Below are 25557 nucleotides of genomic sequence, written 5' to 3'. Positions count from 1 at the left end.
GTGTAGGGGAGGGAGGGGGTGACGGAGACAGGGAAGGGTGTAAGGGAAGGAGGGGATGAGGGAGACGGGGAGGGAGGGGATGAGGGAGTCGGGGAGGGAGGGGGTGACGGAGACGGGGAGGGAGGGGGTGACGGAGACGGGGAAGGGTGTAGGGGGTGACGGAGACGGGTTGGGATGTAGGGGAAGGAGGGGGTGACGGAGACAGGGAAGGGTGTAGGGGAAGGAGGGGATGAGGGAGACGGGGAGGGAGAGGGTGACAGAGACGGGTTGGGAGGGGGTGACGGAGACGGGTTGGGATGTAGGGGAAGGAGGGGGTGACGGAGACGGGGAAGGGTGTAGGGGAGGGAGTAGGTGACGGAGACGGGTTGAGATGTAGGGGAAGGAGGGGGTGACGGAGACAGGGAAGGGTGTAGGGGAAGGAGGGGATGAGGGAGACGGGGAGGGAGGGGGTGACAGAGACGGGTTGGGAGGGGGTGACGGAGACGGGTTGGGATGTAGGGGAAGGACGGGGTGACGGAGACGGGGAAGGGTGTAGGGGAGGGAGTAGGTGACGGAGACGGGTTGGGATGTAGGGGAAGGAGGGGGTGACGGAGACAGGGAAGGGTGTAGGGGAAGGAGGGGATGAGGGAGATGGGGAAGGAGGGGGTGATGGAGACGGGGAAGGGTGTAGGGGAGGGAGTAGGTGACGGAGACGGGTTGGGATGTAGGGGAAGGAGGGGGTGACGGAGACAGGGAAGGGTGTAGGGGAAGTAGGGGATGAGGGAGATGGGGAGGAAGGGGGTGACAGAGACGGGTTGGGATGTCGGGGAGGGAGGGGGTGACGGAGACGGGTTGGGATGTCGGGGAGGGAGGGGGTGACGGAGATGGGGAGGGTGGGGGTGACGGAGACAGGGAGGGCTGTAGGGGGTGACGGAGAGGGGTTGGGATGTCGGGGAAGGAGGGGATGACGGAGACGGGAAGGGCTGTAGGGGATGACGGAGACAGGGAGGGCTGTAGGGGGTGACGGAGACGGGTTGGGATGTCGGGGAAGGAGGGGATGACGGAGACGGGAAGGGCTGTAGGGGATGACGGAGACAGGGAGGGCTGTAGGGGGTGACGGAGACGGGGAGGAAGGGGGTGACGGAGACGGGGAAGGAGGGGGTGATGGAGACCGGGAAGGGTGGGGGTGACGGAGACCGGGAGGGCTGTAGGGGGTGACGGAGACCGGGAGGGCTGCAGGGGGTGACGGAGACCGGGAGGGCTGTAGGGGGTGACACAGACACGACGTGCATACGGGACAGACAGAATCAGAGAGCCGGGACGGGAGCGGCTCCAGGGAGGGAGGGAATTCCGGGCCGCGGAAGCCGCGGTCCTGCAGGGACTCACTTTTCTTGCCCTTGCTGGAACAGCTGTCACAGTCGCTGGACTCAATCTGCTTCTCCTTGAGGTCGGCCTCGAAGCGGGCCAGGTCGGTGTCCAGCCGGCGGATGTGCTTGTCCACCTGAGGGTGCCAGGACAAGAGGGTGAGGGGTGGGTGGCCGGGCAACGCGGCTGACCTCCAATGTTCCCACAAGGTCGCGGGAAGACCACCCCCCCACCCACCCCGCCCTGCAGAATGACAGGAGATCTCAGAGGTCCCGCAGAGGAATGGGAGGTTCCTCGGAGATGGGAGCCCCAGCGGGGATCGGAGATGCCACCACCTGGGACGGAGAGGCCCCACCGAAGGGGGGGGAGGGGGGGGGACCGAACGCACCTCGCGGGTGGGTAGGAGGTCCGAGATCGGAGAGGTCCCGCGGAGAACAGGCTCATCCAACAGCAAGGTGGGAATTATCACCACGGAATCGGAGGCTCCGGTGAGATCTGAAGGGTCCCACAGAGAACTGGAATGTTCCATTGGCACCTGGGAGGTCCCATTGAGATGTGGGAAGTCTCGTTGAAATGCAAGGGGTCCCATTGCGACCTGGGTGGCCACACAGAGATCTAAGAGGTCCCAAGAGATCCAGGAAGTCCTATTGAGATCTGGGAGGTTCCACCAAGATCTGAGAGCAGAGATGTCCCACTGAGATCTGAGAAATCCCATTGGGATATGAGAGGTCCTGGGCATCTGAAAAGTCACACTGGGATCTCAGAGGACCACAAGAGAATCAATGAATCTGGGAGGTGCCAGTGAGTTCTGATAGGTTCCATTGAGATCTGAGAGGTCCCAAGAGATCTAAGAAGTCCTATTGAGATCTGGGAGGTTCCACCAAGATCTGAGAAATCCCATTGGGATATGAGAGGTCCCTGGACATCTGAAGAGTCACACTGGGATCTCAGAGGACCACAAGAGGGCTCAATGATATCTGGGAGGTCCCACTGAGAGCTGGGAGGTGCCATTAAGACCTGAGAGGTCCCACCGAGAGCAAAATGGTTTCATTGAGATCTGAGAGATCCCTGGACATCTGAAAAGTCCCACTGAGATATGCCATGTTCCAATGAGATCTTGGGTGCACCAATGGGATCTGGGAAGTGCCCTCCGAGATCTGAGAGATCTCATTGGGAATTGAGACATCCCTGGAGATCTGAAAGGTCCCACTGAGATCTGAGAGATCTCATTGGGAATTGAGACGTCCCTGGAGATCTGAAAGGTCCCACTGAGATCTGAGAGATCTCATTGGAAATTGAGATATCCCTGGAGATCTGAAAGGTCCCACTGAGATCTGAGATGCCCCAATGAGATCTGGAGACCTGGGATGTTCCATTGAGAGATGAGAGGTCCCATTGAAATCTAGGAGGTCCCAATGAGAGCTGTGAAGTCTCACTGGGAGCAGACCGGTCTCATTGAGGACTGGGAGGTCCCATTGAGAGCTGCAAGCTGTCATTGAGATCTGACAGGTCCCATTGAGATCTCAGAGATCTCATTGGGAACTGAGAGGTCTCGGGAGATCTGACAGATCCCGCAGAGATCCGGGATAACCCAATAAGATCTTGGTATCTGAATGAGATCCGGGATGTTCCACCGGAAGGTGGGAAAGCCCAATGAAATCCAGGAGATCCCATTGAGAGCTGAGAGGTCTCACTGAGATCTGGGAGGTCTCACTGAAATCTGGGATGTCCCATTGAGATCTGGGAGGTCCCACAAAGGAATGTGAGTCTGATGGAGATTGGAGAGGGGCCACAGAAGGGATTGGTTTGACCCTGGAGATCTGGGAGGTCTCACTGAGATCTGGGAGGTCCCATTGAGATCTGGGAGGTCCCACTGAGTTCTGGGATGTCCCACTGAGTTCTGGGATGTCCCATTGAGATCTGGGAGGTCCCACGAAGGAATAAGAGTCTGACGGAGATCGGAGAGGGGCCACAGAGGGGATTGGTTTGACCCTGGAGATCTGAAAGGTCTCACTGAAATCTGGGATGTCCCATTGAGATCTGGGAGGTCCCACAAAGGAATGAGAGTCTGACGGAGATCGGAGCGGGGCCACAGAGGGCCGGGGAGGTCAAACAGAGGCGACTGGGGTTGGCCCACGCTCTCCCCCTCACTCCCCCCCAGGGGTCCAGGCACCTACCATCTCGTAGGTCTGCATGGCCAGCTGGACCTTGTCATCGCCAAACTCCTTGCACTTGCTGTAGGCGCTCTGGATCTGACGGACCAGCTGGAGCTTCTGCTCGGCGCCCAGCGTGCGAGCATGGGAGACGTACTCCCCCGCCAACTTGTCGATCTCCACCTTCAGGTCTACCGGGGAGGGCGAAGAGGCAGGGTGGGGGGGGAGGGAGGGAGCGGGGGAGAGAGAGAGGGATGGGGCAGAGGGAGGGAGTGGAGGGAGAGGGGGGTGAGAGAGCGGAAGGGGAAAGAGGGAGGGGGAGGGAGAGAGAGGGGGACAGAGTGGGGAGAGGGGGAGTGGAAAAGAGAGGGATAGAGAGAGGCAAAGAGATGGGGAGAGGGGGAGAGGGGAGAGAGGGGAGAGAGGGGAGAGAGGGGGGAGAGAGGGAAGAGAGGGGGAAGAGGGGAGAGAGGGGGGAGAGAGGGGAGAGAGGGGGGAGAGAGGGGAGAGAGGGGGGAGAGTGGGGAGAGAGGGGGGAGAGAGGGGAGAGAGGGGGAGAGGGGTAGAGAGGGGAGGGGGGAGAGAGGGGGAGAGAGGGGAGAGGGGGAGAGACGGGAGGGGGAGAGACGGGGAGAGGGGGTTGAGACAGGAGGGGGAGAGACAGGGAGAGGAGGAGGGGGAGAGGGGGAGGGGAGAGGGGGAAAGGAGGAGAGGGGGTTAGAGGGAGAGGGGTTAGAGGGGAGAGGGGTTAGAGGGGAGAGGGGTTAGAGGGGAAAGGGGAGAGAGGGGAAAGGGGAGAGAGGGGAAAGGGGAGAGAGGGGAAAGGGGAGAGAGGGGAAAGGGCAGAGAGGGGAAAGGGGATAGAGGGTGGGGGAGAGAGAGTGGGGAGAGAGGGAGGGGGAGGGAGAGTGGGGGAGAGAGGGAGGGGGAGGGAGAGTGGGGGAGAGATGGAGGGGGAGGGGGGAGAGAGAGGGGGAGAAAGAGTGGGGGAGAGAGGGAGGGGGAGAGAGGGGACAGAAATAGAGAGGGAGGGAGAGAGAGAGAGGGAGGGGAGAGAGAGAGAGGGAGGGGAGAGAGAGAGAGTGGGGGAGAGAGGGAGGGGGAGAGAGAGTGGGGGAGAGGGGGAGAGAGGGAGAGGGAGGGGGGGAGAGAGAGGGGGAGAGAGAATGGGGAGAGAGAGTGGGGGAGAGAGGGAGGGGGTGAGAGGGGGGAGAGAGGGAGGGGGAGAGAGGGGACAGAGATAGAGAGGGAGGGGAGAGAGAGAGAGGGGGGGAGAGAGGGGTCAGAAAGAGATTTACTGCAGTGGAACGTGGAATGCCAGACCGGGAACGAGGGGGAGAGTCTGGGACCCCTGGGACCGAAGGGGAGGGTGGTCGGGGATGCCGAAAACGAGGGGACAGACCCACGGGGGATGAGCGGAAGAAATCCGGGACCCCCCCCTGCTCCCCGCCAGGACCTTCGGGCGGGAGACGCACTCACCTTCGGTCCTCTGATCCAGATCCCTCATGAGCTGGAAGTTCCTCTGGAGTTCAAAGGGGAGGTTCTCGATGCCTGGAGAGCAGGAGGAGGAAGGAGGATTCGATCAGGTGAGGAGATTTTGCACCAAAGATCTGGGCTGTTTCTCCCTCTCTGTCAAAGCATCACAACACGTGGAAACTAACCCGTCAGCCCCCGCCCCCCCCAAGGAACATGAACCTCAGGGTCGTACACGGTGACAGATAATGTACCACGACAATAGACTGTGATAAATAAATCTAAATCCGGTGTCCCAACGTTTCCGAGCAGATGTGTGAAATGAAACTGAGGCCAGCCCACACCACGCCGGATAATTTAGAAAACGCCGGTTTCGAGTAACGACGACAGCGTTTTTCAAAATACCTCTGTCCACACTGACACGGATATTTGGGCGAATCTCCTCCTACTGGGCACGCGCAGGACACACGTGGAAAACAAGCGAAGAGGAAACAATATACTTCGTGCGCGTTTGTCCAGTTACAGAGTAGAAAAACTTCAAAGGGAATTACTCTTGGCTTTCGCGCAGGAGGACTTAAAACTAAAAAAAAACAAATACTGGAGCGTACGGAGGCGACCGACAGGCAGTTCACGGACAGTATGACCCGGCTGACGACGTACATTGAAAAACTGACTAACTCTGTTGCATTAATAAAGCACCTTGTTAAATGTATAAATCATGTCTGCATCAGTGTTATCTTGTACGTCCATACAACGTTACATCAGGCTGTTGCACATCCATTGTCAGAGAAGTACTTGCATAAATAGGTAAACCACCTTCATGCAACACACATCAAAGTCGCTGGTGGAACGCAGCAGGCCAGGCAGCATCTATAGGAAGAGGCACAGTCGACGTTTCGGGCCGAGACCCTTCGTCAGGACTAACTGAAGGAAGAGCTAGTAAGAGATTTGAAAGCGGGAGGGGAAGGGGGAGATCCAAAATGATAGGAGAAGACAGGAGGGGGAGGGATGGAGACAAGAGGTGGACAGGTGATTGGCAAAAGGGGATCTGAGAGGATCATGGGACAGGAGGACCGGGAAGAAAGACAAGGGGGAGGAGAAGCCCAGAGGATGGGCAAGGGGTATAGTCAGAGGGACAGAGGGAGAAAAAGGAGAGTGAGAGAAAGAATGTGTGTATATAAATAAATAACGGATGGGGTATGAGGGGGAGGTGGGTCCTTAGCGGAAGTTAGAGAAGTCGATGTTCATGCCATCAGGTTGGAGGCTACCCAGACGGAATATAAGGTGTTGTTCCTCCAACCTGAGTGTGGCTTCATCTTTACAGTCGAGGAGGCCGTGGATGCACATGTCAGAATGGGAATGGGATGTGGAATTGAAATGTGTGGCCACTGGGAGATCCTGCTTTCTCTGGCGGACAGAGCGTAGGTGTTCAGCAAAGCGGTCTCCCAGTCTGCGTCGGGTCTCGCCAATATATAGAAGCCACCTTCGTACAAGCAAGGACAGTACCGAGGAGAAGCAGAAAAAAGCATTGTTGTCATGGCAGCGTTTTTAAATCCCTCCGGTTACCCCGTACGCACTACAACGGATATTAGGCGTTTTCAGATTTGTTCACTCTGGAGACCGTTTCTGAAAATCTCCGTTTTCGGGGGACGAAGACGCCCCTTCAGCGGGGACGGAGAGTCAAAACGAAGAGAAAAAGCTTCCATCTCAAAATTATCCGGCGTAGTGCGGGCGTACCCTGAGAAGGGGATAAAGGGAGGGACTGACGGAGAAGGAGACACGGGGGAGTGGGGGGAGAGATACAGGGGCAGAGAGGGGGCAAGAAGGGGGAGAGAGAGAGAGATAGAGGGGCAGGGAGATAGAGAGGGGAGAGGCAGAGATAGGGAAAAAGAGATGGGGAAAGAGACAGAGACAGAGAGGAAGAGATGGAGAAGGCGAAGTGTATTTCACGGCCGCACGCAATCACGTTTCCCTTCCCCGGCTTCTGACACGGGCGGCGTATGCGATGACCCGTCTGCAGATTTTAGAGCCGGCCTATTCTGAGTGGAGAAATTATCGATTCAGCGGGTCGAATTCCGTCTGGCCCACCGAGTCTGCTCCGGCATCTGATCACGGCCGATCCTATCTCCTCCTCAACCCCAGTTCCCGGCCTTCTCCCCGTAACCTTTGATGCCGCGTCCAATCAAGAACCTATCAATCTCTGCCTCAAATATACCCAACGACCCGGCCTCTACAGGCTGCAAGCGGCAACAAATCCCACAAATTCACCACCCCTTGGCTGGAGAAATTTCTCTGCACCTCTGGTTTGAAAGGGCGCCCCTCTATCTAGAGGCTGTGCCCTCTTGTCCTAGACTCCCCCACCACGGGAAACGTCCTTTCCACATCCACCCTGTCTCGGCCTTTCAACATTCCAAAGTTTCAGTGAGATCCCCCTCCTCATCCTTCTGAATTCCAGCGAGTACAGACCCAGAACCATCACACGCTCCTCGTATGATAACCCTTTCATTCCCGGAATCATCCTTGGGAACCTCCTCTGGACCCTCTCCAAAGCCAGCACATCTTTCCCAAGCAACATACATCAAAGTTGCTGGTGAACGCAGCAGGCCAGGCAGCATCTCTAGGAAGAGGTGCAGTCGACGTTTCAGGCCGAGACCCTTCGTCAGGACTAACTGAAGGAAGAGTGAGTAAGAGATTTGAAAGTTGGAGGGGAAGGGGGAGATCCAAAATGATAGGAGAAGACAGGAGGGGGAGGGATAGAGCCGAGAGCTGGACAGGTGATAGGCAAAAGGGGATACAAGAGGATCATGGGACAGGAGGTCTGGGGAGAAAGACAAGGGGGGGGGAACCCAGAGGATGGGCAAGGGGTATATTCAGAGGGACAGAGGGAGAAAAAGGAGAGTGAGAGAAAGAATGTGTGTATAAAAATAAGTAACAGATGGGGTATGAGGGGGAGGTGGGGCATTAGCGGAAATTAGAGAAGTCGATGTTCATGCCATCAGGTTGGAGGCTACCCAGACGGAATATAAGGTGTTGTTCCTCCAACCTGAGTGTGGCTTCATCTCCACAGTAGAGGAGGCCGTGGATAGACATGTCAGAATGGGAATGGGATGTGGAATTAAAATGTGAGGCCACTGGGAGATCCTGCTTTCTCTGGACAGAGCGTAGATGTTCAGCAAAGCGGTCTCCCAGTCTGCGTCAGGTCTCACCAATATATAAAAGGCCACATCGGGAGCACCGGACGCAGTCTATCACCCCAGTCGACTCACAGGTGAAGTGATGCCTCACCTGGAAGGACTGTTTGGGGGACTCACAGGTGAAGTGCCAAGATGAGGGGCCCAAAACTGTTCACAACACTCAAGGTGAGGCCTTCCCAGCGCCTTATAAACCCTCAGCATCACATCCTTCATTTCTAGACCTCTTGAAATGAATGCTAACATGGCATTTGCCTTCCTCACCAGTGAGTCGACCTGCAAGCTAACCTTCAGAGTGTCCTGCACGAGGGCTCCCAAGTCCCTCTGCATCCCAGGTTCCTGGATCTTCTCCCCCTCAGGAGAAACTGCGGCACAGAACGCTCACAAGGTCAGGGACGTAGAGATCGCCAAGAGCCCCAGATTTCCCGGTGTTCACCTGGCGGAGAATCTCACCTGGTCCCTCAACACCAGCTCCGCAGCCAAGAAAGCCCAACAGCGACTCCACTTTCTGCGAAGGCTGAGAAAAGTCCATCTCCCACCCCACCCCATCCTCACCACGTTCTTACAGAGGTTGTATCGAGAGCGTCCTGAGCAGCTGTATCACGGCCCGGTTCGGGAATTGCACCGTCTCGCATCGCAAGACCCTGCGGCGGATAGTGAGGTCAGCTGAGGAGATCATCGAGGTCTCTCTTCCCGCCGTCACAGGCATTTACACAAAGCTAACAGCATTATGAAGGACCCCACGCACCCCTCATATAAACTCTTCCCCCTCCTGCCATCCGGCAAAAGGCACCGAAGTATTTGGGCTCTCACGACCAGACTGTGTAACAGCTTCTTCCCCCCAGCCATCAGACTCCTCAATACCCAGAGCCTGGACTGACACCAACCTACTGCCCTCTACCGTGCCTATTGTCTTGTTTATTATTCATTGTAATGCCTGCCCTGTTTTGTGCACCTTATGCAGTCCTGGGTAGGTCTGCAGTCTAGTGTAGTTTTTGTGTTGTTTTACGTAGTTCAGTGTAGTTTTTGTATTGTTTCGTGTAGCACCACGGTCCTGGAAAACGTTGTCTCATTTTTACTGGGTACTATACCAGCAGTGATGGTCAAAACGACAATAAAAAGTGACTGGATGTGTAGCTAGGAGAAACGTTTCTGTAGAACATAGAAACAGTACAGGCCCTTCGGCCCACAATGTTGTGCCGACCCTCAAACCCTGCCTCCCATATAACCCCCCCACCTTAAATTCCTCCGTATACCTGTCTAGTAGTCTCTTAAACTTCACTCGTGTATCTGCCTCCACCACTGACTCAGGCAGTGCATTCCACGCACCAACCACTCTCTGAGTAAAAAACCTTCCTCTAACATCCCCCTTGAACTTCCCACCCCTTACCTTAAAGCCATGTCCTCTTGTATTGAGCAGTGGTGCCCTGGGGAAGAGGCGCTGGCTGTCCACTCTATCTATTCCTCTTACTATCTTGTACACCTCTATCATGTCTCCTCTCATCCTCCTTCTCTCCAAAGAGTAAAGCCCTAGCTCCCTTAATCTCTGATCATAATGCATACTCTCTAAACCAGGCAGCATCCTGGTAAATCTCCTCTGTACCCTTTCCAATGCTTCCACATCCTTCCTGTAGTGAGGCGACCGGAACTGGACACAGTTCTGTACAACGCAGAAACTGGGGTTACCTGCGTGAATTGCCGCGAGGCACAAGTGGCTGGGGGGGGGAGGTTTGCAAGCGGGCAGGAGCGGGGTGACGTTCGGAAACCTGGCTTTCTAGAGCGGCACTTGGCGAGCAAATCGGATTTGGGCGGCCCGCCACGTGTGCCTTGTTGAGAGTGCAGGGGAACCCAGAGAAGATCAGAGTTCTTGTCGACAGCGTTGGCTGTTAAAAGTGTTCAGCTCCGCATGTAAGATTCAGGGCACACGCGTTGTTGTCACTGGGGGGGGGGGGAGAGGAACGACTGCACAACGCAAGGTTTTTGCGCACACTGGCGGCTACAAATTTGAAGGGAACATTGGACACAGCCAATGTTCCAGGTTTGCGGACGACACGAAGCTGGGCGGCAGTGTTAGCTGTGAGGAGGATGCTAACAGGATGCAGGGTGACTTGGATAGGTTGGGTGAGTGGGCAAATTCATGGCAAATGCAGTTTAATGTGGATAAATGTGAAGTTATCCACTTTGGTGGCAAAAACAGGAAAACAGATTATTATCTGAATGGTGGCCGATTAGGAAAAGGGGAGGTGCAACGAGACCTGGGTGTCATTATACACCAGTCATTGAAAGTGGGCATGCAGGTACAGCAGGCGGTGAAAAAGGCGAATGGTATGCTGGCATTTATAGCGAGAGGATTCGAGTACAGGAGCAGGGAGGTACTACTGCAGTTGTACAAGGCCTTGGTGAGACCACACCTGGAGTATTGTGTGCAGTTTTGGTCCCCTAATCTGAGGAAAGACATCCTTGCCATAGAGGGAGTACAGAGAAGGTTCACCAGATTGATTCCTGGGATGGCAGGACTTTCATATGAAGAAAGACTGGATCGACTAGGCTTATACTCGCTGGAACTCAGAAGACTGAGGGGGGATCTTATTGAAATGTATAAAATCCTAAAGGGATTGGACAGGCTAAATGCAGGAAGATTGTTCCCGATGTTGGGGAAGTCCAGAACGAGGGGTCACAGTTTGAGGATAAAGGGGAAGCCTTTTAGGATCGAGATGAGGAAAAACTTCTTCACACAGAGAGTGGTAAATCTGTGGAATTCTCTGCCACAGGAAACAGTTGAGGCCAGTTCATTGGCTATATTTAAGAGGGAGTTAGATATGGCCCTTGTGGCTAAAGGGATCAGCGGGTTATGGAGGGAAGGCTGGTACAGGGTTCTGAGTTGGATGATCAGCCATGTTCATACTGAATGGCGGTGCAGGCTCGAAGGGCCGAATGGCCTACTCCTGCACCTATTTTCTATGTTTCTATGTTTCAGAAAGGGTGAGACGAGAGAAAAAACACACACCAGTCCTTATCAACGTTCCCTCAAATTCTTTTTAACCAACTGCACGGGAAATATCTACCCAGCGTCCGCTCGGACCGAGGGCTCTTTAGTCGGACCATCGTCGCGCTCCTGCCCGGTTGAACCCCCAAAACCGTACCCACCCCGGGCGCGCGCCGTGGCCTCCTCACCGCTGAGTCCTGGGGCCGGCTGACGAGCCAGGTTTGCATAGGGGCCCAGTGAGGGGTACCAGCTCCTCCCCCCTCCGCCGTCCCATTTCTGAATGGACACCAAACCCTTGAACGCAACCTTACTGTTCTTATTTCAATTTCTGCTTTGGCCTTACTTATCCAATTTAATTTCACATATATGCGTAATTTTAGTCCCTCAACGTTGCTACAGACGGGGGTGGTAATGGGGAGAAGTCTCTATCTTTGGGATGGATAAGACAGAGGTAGGAAAGTTGTTCCCACCGGTAGGTGAGAGTCAATGTTTTCACATGATTTGATTAGTTACTCTTCCAGTTACTTTCTCGAAATTTCGGATTTGATCAGAAAGTTTCTCTTTATTTTTTTACTTTTACTCTCAGAATGGGCTGCCCAGTCCTTTTTTTAAATCTTTTTTTTTACCTTTTGTTTTTTGTTTACAGAGAATAGTGGGGTTCCTGTTTCCATCCAGGGGGTCAGTGTGGACATGGTGGAGGATTACAAATACCTGGGGGTACGAATTGACAATAAACTGGACTGGTCAAAGAACACTGAGGCTGTCTACAAGGAGGGTCAGAGCCGCCTCTATTTCCTGAGGAGACTGAGGTCCTTTAACATCTGCCGGACGAACATAGAACATAGAATAGTACAGCACTGTACAGGCCCTTCGGCCCACAATGTTGTGCCGACCCTCAAACCCTGCCTCCCATATAAGCCCCCACCTTAAATTCCTCCATATCCCTGTCTAGTAGTCTCTTAAACTTCACTAGTGTATCTGCCTCCACCACTGACTCAGGCAGTGCATTCCACGCACCAACCACTCTCTGAGTTAAAAACCTTCCTCTAATATCCCCCTTGAACTTCCCACCCCTTACCTTAAAGCCATGTCCTCTTGTATTGAGCAGTGGTGCCCTGGGGAAGAGGCACTGGTTATCCACTCTATCTATTCCTCTTATTATCTTGTACACCTCTATCATGTCTCTTCTCATCCTCCTTCTCTCCAAAAAGTAAAGCCCTAGCTCCCTTAATCTCTGATCATAATGCATACTCTCTAAACCAGGCAGCATCCTGGTAAATCTCCTCTGTACCCTTTCCAATGAAATCATGTTTGCTGTTGTGTGCTGGGGCAGCAGGCTGAGGGTAGCAGACACCAACAGAACCAACAAACTCATCCGTAAGGCCAGTGATGTTGTGGGGATGGAACTGGACTCTCTGACGGCGGTGTCTGAAAAGAGGATGCTGTCCAAGTTGCATGCCATCTTGGACAATGTCTTCCACCCACTACATAATGTACTGGGTGGGCACAGGAGTACATTCAGCCAGAGACTCATTCCACCGAGATGCAGCACAGAGCGTCATAGGAAGTCATTCCTGCCTGTGGCCATCAAACTTTACAACTCCTCCCTTGGAGGGTCAGACACCCTGAGCCAATAGGCTGGTCCTGGACTTATTTCCTGTCATAATTTACATATTACTATTCAACTATTTATGGTTCTATTACTATTTATTATTAATGGGCCGACTCCTGCCCCGATTTTTTATGTTCGGATGAAGATGAGAGGGGGGCAAGGGGGATGTGAGGGGCAAGTTTTTTCACTCAGTTCCGAGCCCCCACCGCTCCCGGCGGTGTGCGGCTCAATTTGCCCCGCCCCCGACAACCAAGTCTAGCTCCCGGCCTTCGCACGTGGGTTAGATACCCAGCCTGGGGGAGCCGTTCCTCATGACGGGAGACGGGGCGAAGGTGGGTCACCGGCGCCTTAAAACCGGTCGCTTCGGGCAGACGGGGCTCACCCGGGAGAAGGAAGACTCCGATCTCTGGCGGCGGGGCCCGCTCGCGGGGGAAGGCTTCGGGAGTTGGGGGCTCCAGAGCTGGGGCCCCTACGTAGAGTTCGACGCCGACGGGCGACTCCCAGTACTGAACCGTATCAGTCTCCACTGTTCCTTCGGGTTCGTCAGCTGCGTGGAGCGGGGGGAGCCGGCTACGCGGGCAACAGCTCGCTCTCCGTAAGCAAGAGGAGGTCTGCAGACACTGGAAATCCTTAGCAACACACACACACGCACGCACGCACACACGAAACGCAGGAGGAACTCCGCAGGCCGGGAAGCCTCTGCGGAAAAGAGCGAGCAGGCGACGTTTCGGGCCGAGACCCAGGCTGCCGGTCGCAACCCACAGATTCCCTTCTCGAGGAGCGTTCACGGCTCGTTTCTCAGCAATACTATTTGCGCGGTCCGCCCTCTTCTGCACAGCGGTTGCCGGTCGGTCTCGATCCAGGCGCGGCTCGCCGTGAATTCTACCGCAGCAGTCCCCAGCCACCGGGCCGCAGAGCATGCGCTACCGGGCCGCGAGGGAACGATACGAGTTCATTCCCCGTCACGCACTGTTGAACCTGAACGTAGGGCTGCCAACTGTCCCGTGTTAGCCGGGACATCCCGTATATCGGGCTAAATTGGTTTGTCCCATACGGGACCGCCCTTGTCCCGTATTTCCCCCGCTAAGGTAGAGCGTTGCTGTGAAACCATTCGTAAGCCGAAATGGCGTAAAGCGAAGAAACAATTACTATTAATTTATATGGGAAAAATTTTTGAGCGTTCCCAGACCTCAAAAATAACCTACAAACCGTACCAAATAACACATAAAACCGGAAATAAATAACACTAACATGTAGTAAAAACAGGAATGATCTGATAAATACACAGCCCATATAGAGTAGAAATAATGTATGTACAGTGTAGTTGGGAAGATGAAGGCAAAACCAATTTGTGGGGAAAAAATCTGCACATACGCACGTCGCGCACGTCACACAGGTGCCCACACAAGGCTTCATGGTCACGGTAGTCTTTCCTGGGGTAAACACAAATGTCCCGGGATTTGACTGCCACTCTTGTCCCTTATTATCCCTTATTTGTCCCAGTCTTGTCTCCCTTTCTCTTCACCATTTACACCTCGGACTTCAACTACTGCACAGAGTCTTGTCATCTTCACAAGTTTTCGGATGACTCTGCCATAGTTGGATGCATCAGCAGGGGAGATGAGGCTGAGTACAGGGCTACGGTAGGAAACTTTGTCACATGGTGTGAGCAGAATTATCTGCAGCTTAATGTGGAAAAGCCTAAGGAGCTGGTGGTAGACCTGAGGAGAGCTAAGGTACCGGTGACCCCTGTTTCCATCCAGGGGGTCAGTGTGGACATGGTGGAGGATTACAAATACCTGGGGATACGAATTGACAATAAATTGGACTGGTCAAAGAACACTGAGGCTGTCTACAAGAAGGGTCAGAGCCGTCTCTATTTCCTGAGGAGACTGAGGTCCTTTAACATCTGCCGGACGATGCTGAGGATGTTCTACGAGTCTGTGGTGGCCAGTGCGATCATGTTTGCTGTTGTGTGCTGGGGCAGCAGGCTGAGGGTAGCAGACACCAACAGAATCAACAAACTCATCCGTAAGGCCAGTGATGTTGTGGGGATGGAACTGGACTCTCTGACGGTGGTGTCTGAATAGAGGATTCTGTCTAAGTTGCATGCCATCTTGGACAATGTCTCCCATCCACTACATAATGTACTGGGTGGGCACAGGAGTACATTCAGCCAGAGACTCATTCCACCGAGATGCAGCACAGAGCGTCATAGGAAGTCTGGCCTCCCACCTCCCGACGTCCATGTTCAGTGACCAAAACCTGATTTCATGACCTGTGACAACAGACAGTAGGTGCAGGAGTGGGCCATTCGGCCCCTCGAGCCAGCACCGCCATTCACTGTGATCATGCCTGATCATCCACAATCAGTATCCAGTTCCTGCCTTCTCCCCATCACCTTTGACTCCGCTATCTTTAAGAGCTCTATCTAACTCTCTCTTGAAAGCATCCAGAGACTTGGCCTCCACTGCCTTCTGGGGCAGAGCATTCCACATATCCACAACTCTCTGGGTGGAAAAGTTTTTCCTCAACTCCGTTCTAAATGACCTACCCCTTATTCTTAAACTGTGGCCTCTGGTTCTGGACTCACCCATCAGCGAGAACATGTTTCCTGCCTCCAGCGTGTCCAGTTCCTTAATAATCTTATATGTTTCAATCAGATCCCCTCTCATCCTTCTAAATTCCAGAGTATACAAGCCCAGTCGCTCCAATCTTTCAACATATGAGAGTCCCGCCATCCCGGGAATTAACCTCGTGAACCTACGCTGCACTCCCTCAATAGCAAGAATGTCCTTCCTCAAATCTGGAGACCAAAACTGCACACAATACTCCAGGTGTGGTCTCACCAGGGCCCTGTACAACTGCAGAAGGACCTCTTTGCTCCAAGACTCAATTCCCCTTGTCTTATCACAGTTGGAAAGAAGCTGTTCCCAAATCTGGCCGTGCGAGTCTTCAAGCTCCTGAGCCTTCTCCGGGAGGGAAGAGGGACGAAAAGTGTGTCGGCTGGGGGGGTCGTGTCCTTGATTATCCTGGCAGCACTGCTCCGACAGCGTGCGGTGTAAAGTGAGTCCACGGACGGAAGATTGGTTTGTATGATGTGCTGGGCCGTGTTCACAATCTTCTGCAGCTTCTTCCGGTCTTGGACAGGACAACTTCCGTACCAGGTTGTGATGCACCCTAGAAGAATGCTTTCTACGGTGCATCTATAAAAATTAGTGAGGGTTTTAGGGGACAGGCCAAATTTCTTTAGCTTTCTCAGGAAGTAAAGGCGCTGGTGGGCCTTCTTAAGCTGGTGCCCTATCTAACTCTTTCTTGAAAGCATCCAGAGACTTGGTCTCCACTGCCTTCTGGGGCAGAGCATTCCACAGATCCACAACTCTCTGGGTGAAAAAGTTTTCCCTCAACTCCGTTCTAAGTGGCCTACCCCTTATTCTTAAACTGTGGCCTCTGGTTCTGGACTCCCCCATCAGCGGGAACATGTTTCCTGCCTCCAGCGTGTCCAATCCCTTAATAATCTTATATGTTTCAATAAGATCCCCTTTCAGCCTTCTAAATTCCAGAGTATACAAGCCCAGTCGCTCCAATCTTTCGACATATGAGAGTCCCGCCAACCCAGGAATTAACCTTGTGAACCTCCACTGCACTCCCTCCATAGCAAGAATGTCCCTCCTCAAATTTGTAGACCAAAACTGTACACAATGTGTGTGAGCGATGGTAAACCGGGTTCGGATCCGGGTCTCTGTTGTGGGCTGAGAGTGGGGAAGGGGGCAGGGAGAGGGGGAATCGTGGTTGGGGGGAAAAGGGGGGGAGAGAGAGGGGGAGCACCAGGGGGGACACTCTGTAATGATCAATAAACCAATTGGTTTGGGATCGGATGACCCTGCCCGGTGTCTCGGGGCTGGGTGAGTTGGCACCCGTCTCCTGGCGCGCGTCCTCTGCCCCCCTCCACCCTTGCCACTCCCGCAAACCCGCTCTCCGCCCCCGCCTTGCCGAACGCGGTCCCACGCCAAGGTTTTAGGGGGCCCGAGCTGGAGCTACGACTATTGTACGGCACTTTAAACTGAAATCGCGCAGACGCCTATTATAAAACGGATCGCGCCCTCCCTCCCTCTGTGCATATTATGGGATGCGTCCCCCCCCACCTCCGCCGATCAGGGGCTGCCTCCGCACCTCCCCAGCGCCGTTACGGGTGACGCTGCCCCCTTGTGCGCGAACCCCCCCCCCGCGCCCCATTCTGAGGTTTTCGGACCGCACAACGACCGATCGTTTCCACGGATGCTGCCCGACCTGCTGAGTTCCTCCAGCGCGTTGTGGGTGTTGCTTTGACCCCGGCATCTGCAGATTATTTCGTGTTAGAGATAGAGAGAGTCGGGGAGAGAGAAACAGAAAGAGACAGATGGAGAGAGAGACGGATATTGAGAGAGATGTAGATGGAGAGATCGAAAGACGGGGACAGACAGACAGAAAGATAGAGATGAAGAGAGAGAGAAGGATATAGATGGAGGTACAGAGAGAGAGATAGAGAGAAATGGGGAGAGAGAGCGATGTAGAAGGAGAGACAGAGCGAGAGAGAGATGGAGAGACAGGGAGAGAGAGACAGAAAGAGAGAGAGAGGAGAGACAGAGGGATATTGAGAGAGATGTAGATGGAGAGAGAGATAGATAGAAATAGAGAGAGATGAGGAGAGACAGAAACAGAGAGAGAGAGAGAGAGAGATGGAGAGGGGGTGGGGGAGGGGGAAGATAGATATATAAAGAGAGAGATATCCCATACAGAGGGGAGGTGGACCAGCTCGAGACCCGGCGCTGGGCAAACAGCCTCTCCCTCGATGCCCGCAAGACAGAGGAGATGCTCATCGACTCCCGGACAACTCTTCCCCCCGCTCTTCACGTCAGTGGCGATAGAGCTCCAAACACCCGGGAGCGCACACCTCGCCCGGCCCCCGAACGGATTCTACGCCCGCCGGCCGGCGCCCCCCACACGCTCCGAGGATCCCGCCCAGAGCCGGGCCTCGCCCAGCCACACTCGCGCCCCTTCCCCCCCGGCATCGCCCCGCCGTCGGGGACACGCTTGGGGAAGGGGTCCCGGAAGAGGGGGCGCGCCCTGCTGATCGACATCTCCGCCCATTCGCACACCCCTCCATATCTCCCCTCACCAGCACCACTCCTTCATCATTTCCTGTCAGGGTCGCTCTCTGGACGAGCACCCCCCTGGGCCCCAGCGTCACTTCATGGGCGTACAGTCCATCTGTGTTTATGTAGAACCACAGAACACTACTGCACAGAAAACAGGCCGTTCGGCCCTTCTAGTCTCTGCCGAAACATTATTCCTGCTAGTCCCACTGACCCGCACCCAGTCCAACCTCTCCCGTCCATGTATCTATCCAATTTGTTCTTCAAACTTAAGAGTGAGCCCGCATTTACCACATCAGATGGCAGCTCGTTCCACACTTCCACCACACTCTGAGTGAAGGAGTTCCCCCTAAACCTTTCCCCTCTCACCCTAAAGCCACGTCCTCTCGTTTTAATCTCTCCTCATCTAAGTGGAAAGAGCCTACTCACATTTACTCTGTCTATACCCCTCATTATTTTGCAAACCTCTATCAAATCCTCCCTCATTCTTCTACGCTCCAAGGAATAAAGTCCTAATCTGTTCAATCTTTCCCCGTAACTCAACTCCTGAAGACCCGGCAACGTCCCAGTAAATCTTCTCTGCACTCTTTCAATCTTACTGATATCCTTCCTATAGTTAGGTGACCAGAACTGCCTAATTTGTCCTCATCAATGTCTTATACAATCTCCCCATAACATCCCAACTCCTATACTCAGTACTTTGATTTATGAATGCTAGGCTGCCAAAACCCTCCTTTACAACCCTGTGAAGCCACTTTCAGGGAATTATATATCTGAACTCCCAGATCTCCTTGTTCCTCCGCACTCCTCAGTGCCCTACCATTTACTGCGCATGTCCTACCTTGATTTGTCCTTCCAAAATGCAACACCTCACACTTGTCTGCATGCATTTATATTTACTGTGTTTTTTTTAAAATCATTATTCTATTCTTTATCTTATCGGGTTTTCTCTTTGGATCGGGTCCGGAGTGACGATTCTGTGAAACCAACTTGATCTTGGGACTGTGAATTTGACATGTTTTTCCCCCTCGGAAATGTGAACCGCAGCCTGCCCTGCTCCGTCCGCCGGCTGGGGAGATTACCGGCGCCTCGGCTCCCTCGGGAGGCTGAGGAACGCCGTCGCCTCCCCGCCGACCCTCTTGCCGACACGCCGCAGAAAATGCCCCGCACCGGACGCCCTCCCGCTACGGGACGGGTGACTCCGAGAGTGAAAGGGTTGCCATACGAGGAACGTTCCCTGGCTCTCTGGGCCTATACTCGCTGGTATTTAGAAGGACGGGGGGGCGGTGGGGAGAATCTCGCTGGAACTTCTCGAACGCTGAAAGGCCTAGAAAGCTAGATGAGTACATGTGGAGAAGGTTCACCAGATTGATTCCTGCGATGGCAGGACTTTCAGATGAAGAAAGACTGGATCAACTAGGCTTATACTCTCTGGAATTTAGAAGATTGGGGGGGGATCTGATTGAAACGTATAAAATCCTAAAGGGATTGGACAGGCTAGATGCAGGAAGATTGTTCCTGATGTTGGGGAAGTCCAGAACGAGGGGTCACAGTCTGAGGATAAAGGGGAAGCCTTTTAGGACCGAGATGAGGAAAAGCTTCTTCACACAGAGAGTGGTGAATCTGTGGAATTCTCTGCCACTGGAAACAGTTGAGGCCAGTTCATTGGCTATATTTAAGAGGGAGTTAGATATGGCCCTTGTGGCTACGGGGTTCAGGGGGTGTGGGGGGAAGGCTGGTACAGGGTTCTGAGTTGGATGATCAGCCATGATCGTACTGAATGGCGGTGCAGGCTCGAAGGGCCGAATGGCCTACTCCTGCACCTATTTTCTATTTTTCTGTGGGCACATTTCTGCGCCTTGCCGTTGATTTCGGCAAGATCTGCAGCAGTACGGGAGATGTTGCAGTCTGTGGCTCAGTTCCACATGCACAAGTTGTCGGGCTGGTTGGACATCCCCATTTGCTTCGTGACACCTTTGAAAGACCCACTCCAGTCCTAAGTCTGTTAAGGCACCTCCAGGTTGCCCAGTTGCGATTAGCTGCCGGGGGGAAGGCTTTCATCCCGTGGAATTTCCATCGCCGGGGGCCGTCTGAGTCCGACGAGCCGGCCTTTCCGCAAGGCGATGCGGGCTTCAGATCGGATTGATTGTAATGGGTCTTCCCATACGCTCAGCCCTCCGGTGAAAAATGATATCGTATCCGTTAAACAGGGGCCGCGGACAATTCTGATTTGATGGAGACTGGACGTGAAAGCACAGAGGGACATCTGGAGAAATTTCTGAAACGCCCGTTCGCTGCTGTCGTTGCTGTGCGCGGTCGGGAATCTTCCGGAGGGAAGGCCTCAAAATCCCCGGCTTTGCCTGCTGCTGGCGGCCGAGGTTGAGGTCGAATCGTTCGGATAGAGATGGCGCTCGGCGCTCGGTGTCGGAGGGCTGATCGGAGGTTTCGAAGTTTTCGGACGACTCAGAGTCGGACTGTGGTCGGGTATGGCAGGGAGACTTTTCCTTCCTTCTCCCGTCTGCGTGAGATGTGGGACATTTGAGAGACTTTCAACTTTTTTTACTGTGCTCACGGACTTCATCATCTAGTTATGGTATTGTTGCACTGTTGTAACTATATGTTATAATGATGTGGTTTTATTAGTTTCTTCAGTCTTGGTCTGTCCTGTGTTTTGTGATATCACACCAGAGGAAATAATGTATCATTTCTTAATGCATGGATTACTAAATGACAATAAAAGAGGACTGCGTGTCTTCATAATCATATCATATATATATATATAAAAATGGGGGGAGTGAAACCCGCCAGGATATATAGGCTTAAACACGAGGAATTCTGCAGATGCTGAAAATTCAAGCAACACACATCAAAGTCGCTGGTGGAACGCAGCAGGCCAGGCAGCACCTCTAGGGAGAGGTACAGTCGACGTTTCGGGCCGAGACCCTTCGTCAGGACTGACTCAAGGAAGAGCGAGTAAGAGATTTGAAAGTGGGAGGGGGAGGGGGAGATCCAAAATGATAGAAGACAGGAGGACATTGACTTCTCTAACTTCCGCTAATGCCCCACCTCCTCCTCGTACCCCATCTGTTATTTACTCATATACACACATTCTTTCTCTCTCTCTCCTTTTTCTCCCTCTGTCCCTCTCACTATACCCCTTACCCATCCTCTGGGTTTCCCCCCTCCCCCTTTTCCTTCTCCCCGGACCTCCTGTCTATGATCCACTCATATCCCCTTTGCCAATCACCTGTCCAGCTCTTGGCTCCATCCCTCCCCCTCCTGCCTTCTCCTATCATTTCGGATCCCCCCCTCCCCCTCCCACTTTCAAATCCCTTACTCACTCTTCCTTCAGTTAGTCCTGACGAAGGGTCTCGGCCTGAAACGTCGACTGTACCTCTTCCTAGAGATGCTGCCTGGACCCGCTGCGTTCTCCAGCAACTTTGAAGGATATATATTTGTTGGTTTTAAGCCGGCAGCTTGCGTTCAGAACGGCAGCCATCTTCTAATCTTGAGTCGATCCTTCCCGTGCGGGGCAGGCATCGTCGCGGCTCTCCCTCGAGGTCGGGGCTGATGGTCTTCGTTCTGCTGATCTACTTACCGGCTCTCCAGTGGGCCTATGAGTCCAACCTTGGCTCTGAAAGTTCTTCCGCGTTCAGGCCAGGTCGTTCCGGACGGCAGATCGGGCTTCGGTTGTTGCTGCCTCTCTTCCCATTTTCTTCTAATTCTGCACATCTGTTGGCTGCGAAAGTTGCTGTCCCTCCTCGGACGACGGCTTGCCAGAGTTCCCTGTCCTCGGCATTGGTTTCCCCAGTTGTCGATGTCGATGTTACACTTCTTCACGTTGATCTTAAGACGTCTTCGAATCTCTTTTGTTGTCCGCCTCTTTCACGCTTGCCCTCTTTCAGCTGGGAGTAGAAGACTTGTTTCGGCAGACGTTCGCCTTTCATCCGAACAGCATGACCGCTCCATCTTAGTTGGATCTTGTTGACGTAGGCTTCAATGTTTGTTGTTTTTGCTTCATTTAGCACGCTGACGTTGGTTCGTCTATCTTCCCAGCTGATATTTAAGACGTTTCGAAGACAGCGTTGACGGAACTTTTCAAGTGCCTTCAGACGTCGTCGGTACGTTGTCCAGGTTTGTGATGCATACAGGAGCGCTGGGTTTACCACTGCTTTGTACACTAACATTCTGGCGTCTGTTCGGATGTCACGATCACGAAAGACTCTCGTTCGGGAGACGTCCAAAAGCCGTTCCAGCGCATTTAAAATCCGGTCATTAAGGTCGACATTGGAGGAGAGGTGACTTCCACGATAGGGAAAGCGGCCAACGTTCCCCAGGGCTGTTTCGCCAAGTTGAATTGATGGCTCTGTCCCACTTGTCTCAGCTGGTAGACGATCTGAGTCTTCTTGGAATCGACGGGCAGTCCAAGTTTCGTGCGTGCACGGTTGAAGGCAGTCAGTTTCCATCTGTTGTCATCTGCGTATTGGAACTCGATACTCGGTGGTGGAATAGCAAAGAGCAAGCCCACCGGCTCGCAACGATTTCGAGCTTGCCCCCCATTTTGTGTCAGTGAGCTTATTCCAGGAGCAGAAGATGGCGGGGCGCGCGGCCTCTCCGGTGGATGAATATCCGTAATCTGTCAAGTCTTGGACCGTGCACAATCCTGATTTGATGGAGACGGACGTGAGAGTACGGAGGAACATCTGGAGAAACTTCTGAAATGCCCGCTTCGCTGCCTCTGCTACTGTGTGGTAACCGGAATCTCCGGAGCAGAAGGCCCCGAAATCCTCGGCTTTGTGTGTTTCAGCGGCTGGAGGCTGTATTGGAGGCTTGAAGTTTTCGGACGGATGGACTCAATGTCGGCTGCTTCCAAGGCATCGGCAAGTTGTCGGTGCCTGGAGGTTTATGGCAGGGAGTTTCTCCCTTTTGCCGCCTGCTATCGGGGACTCGGGAGTCGATCGGCTCGGGGACTTTAAGACTTTTTTTTTAACCGTGCCCATGGTTTGTTCTTCATCAAGTTATGGTATTGCTTTGCACTGCTGTAACTATCTGTTATAATTATGTGGTTCTGTCAGTGTTGGTCTTTGGTCTGTCCTGTTTTCTGTGATATCACTCCAGAGAAACATTGTATTATTTCTTAACGCATGCACGCATTTCTAAATGACAATAAAAGAGGACTGAGTGTTCTCATAATCTAAATCTAAATTCAGGGTGCTGTTAAGCCCGCTTGCTTTGGCCTTCGTCTTATCGACGCGGTTCTTGAAAGCGGGGGATCTGTCAAGGGAGACTCCTAGGGACAGGTCACTTTAAGCTGAGGGGCCTGTAATGTGCTGTCGATTTTCTGGGTCCTGTGGTCGAAGAGAGCACAACCACAGGGTGGGGGGGGGGCGTCCGTTTAAAACAGAGACCCGGAGAAATTATTGAGCCAGGGGGCGGTGAATTGCCGAATTCTGCCACCCCACCCTCACCCCCCCGCCCCCCATCGGTCGGCTGGCCGGCGAACGTCTGTCTCATTAGCGCGAGCCCGGGCGGGAGGCACGGGAGAGCCCGAGACTCCCCCCCCCGCCCCACGGCCTCGCCGCGAGGAGAAGCTTGCCAGGCAGAGCGCTTGGGCGCCAGCTCTGCCGCCTGGGTGTTCTCGCGCAGAAACTTCCACCGCGTACGCCGTCCGCGCTCTTAATTCTCTGAGCTCACGTTGTGGGATGCAGTGACCCCCCAACCTCTCTCTCTGCATATTATGGGATGCAATGTCACCCCCAACTCCTCTCTGCATATTATCGGATGCAGTGTCCCCCACTCTCTCTGCATATTATGGGATGCGATGCTCCCACCCCTCTCTGCATATTATGGGATGCAATGCTCCCACCCCTCTCTGCATATTATGGGATGCAGTGACCCCCAACCTCTCTCTCTGCAGATTATGGGATGCAGTGTCACCCCTCTCTCTCTGCATATTATGGGATGCAATGCCACCCCTCTCTCTCTGCATATTATGGGATGCAGTGACCCCAACCCCTCTCTGCATATTATGGGATGCAATGCCACCCCTCTCTCTCTCTGCATATTATGGGATGCAGTGTCCCCAATCTCTCTCTCTCTGCATATTATGGGATGCAATGTTCCCACCCCTCTCTGCATATTATGTGATGCAGTGCCCCCTACTCCTCTGCATATTATGGGATGCGATGCCCCCCAACCTCTCTCTGCATATTATGGGATGCAGTGCCCCCCTCTCTCTCTCTGCATATTATAGGATACAGTGTCCCCTACTCCTCTGCATATTATGGGATACAGTGTCCCCTACTCCTCTGCATATTATGGGATATAGTGTCCCCTACTCCTCTGCATATTATGGGATACAGTGTCCCCTACTCCTCTGCATATTATGGGATATAGTGTCCCCTACTCCTCTGCATATTATGGGATACAGTGTCCCCTACTCCTCTGCATATTATGGGATACAGTGTCCCCTACTCCTCTGCATATTATGGGATGCAATGCCACTCCTCTCTCTCTCTGCATATTACGGGATGCAACATCCCCGCTCTCTCTGCATATTATGGGATGCAACGCCCCCGCTCTCTCTGCATATTATGGGATGCAACGCCCCCGCTCTCTCTGCATATTGTGGAATGCATCCACCGCCCTTCCCTCTCTTTATACATATTTGATGGGCTCATCACCCTCGCCGCCCCGTCAAGATCAGCCCCCCCACCGCCTCTCTGTCTCTGCAAATTACGGGACGCAGTGCCGCCGCTCAGCCTATTATGGGATGCATTCCCACCCCCACCCGCACCCTCCCCGACCCTCTCTGCATATCACGCACAGCAACCCCCACCCCCAGCCCCCGAGTGTCATTTCGAGTTGCAGCGCCCCTCCTGGGCTGCATTTCCCCCACCCTCCCCGGACCGCACCTTGCCCCCGCCCCACCACCCCTTTCCACTCACTGTCCAGGTAATGCTCCAGGTACATCCCGGCCGCCATCTTCCCCGCACGGTTGTCAGGGGAGACCCACCCCCGCACTTCCTGGCCCCCGCCGGAAGTCAGCCCTCCCCCCCTCTCCCTCTCGCCCTAGTGCTGGCAAGCGGCCGCTGCGGGCGGGCGGACGTGAGCCGGCGCGGCGGCCATGATTGTTGCTGGCACCGCCCCGCCTGGGCTCTTGTACCTCGGCGCATGCGCCTGACACGCCCCCTCCCCGGAGCGGCGGGGGGAGGGGGCAACTCCGGCTCCACGCCTGCGCAATATGCAGAGCTGAAAAGCCGGCGCGGCCACGGCCGTGTGGCGCGCAGGCGCCCTCGCCACCCGCCGCCGGTTTGCTGGCATGGCGCCTGCGCACTGTTGACATGAAGTCAATGAGGTACGGGCAGGCTCCTTTACGTCAGTTGCCTCCCTTCACCAACTTGACCCCCTTCCCCTTTAGTCTTTTATTTTCGACCCTGCGCAAGATTGACACCACAAGAGATCGGACAGCAAATTGGCCATTCGGCCCCTCGCTTAAGACCCCGCCATTCCAACTCAGTTGATTTACTATCCCTCTTAACCCCCCCCCATTCTCCTGCCTTCTCCCCGAATCAGTGCCTGCCCTGAGACATCAAGAACCTGTCGACCTCAAATACACCAAGCGATCTGGCCTTCACAGCCCCACTGGCAACCACCTCCACAG

General features: G+C 54.1%; 1 protein-coding gene across 3 annotated transcripts in view; it reads right to left on the bottom strand.

Moving 5' to 3' along the window:
* ing4 (inhibitor of growth family, member 4) overlaps window positions 1-24917 on the bottom strand; it is a 52511-nt gene extending 27594 nt beyond the window's left edge. For all 3 annotated transcript variants that reach the window (XM_063040199.1, XM_063040200.1, XM_063040201.1), the window contains exons 1-4: window positions 24842-24917; window positions 4977-5048; window positions 3522-3688; window positions 1366-1480 (exon numbers count right to left, since the gene is read on the bottom strand). In XM_063040199.1, the coding sequence (XP_062896269.1) occupies window positions 1366-1480; window positions 3522-3688; window positions 4977-5048; window positions 24842-24878 (391 nt within the window). In that variant the 5' untranslated portion in view covers window positions 24879-24917. The remainder of the gene's footprint in view (window positions 1-1365; window positions 1481-3521; window positions 3689-4976; window positions 5049-24841) is intronic.
* Between the last annotated feature and the right edge of the window lie 640 nt (window positions 24918-25557).

This window comes from Mobula hypostoma, unplaced genomic scaffold, assembly GCF_963921235.1.
Source record: "Mobula hypostoma unplaced genomic scaffold, sMobHyp1.1 scaffold_161, whole genome shotgun sequence".
Classification (NCBI taxonomy): Eukaryota; Metazoa; Chordata; class Chondrichthyes; order Myliobatiformes; family Myliobatidae; genus Mobula; species Mobula hypostoma.
The sequence above is the reverse complement of the archived record's forward strand: the minus strand, read 5'-3'. Positions and strand labels throughout refer to the sequence as shown.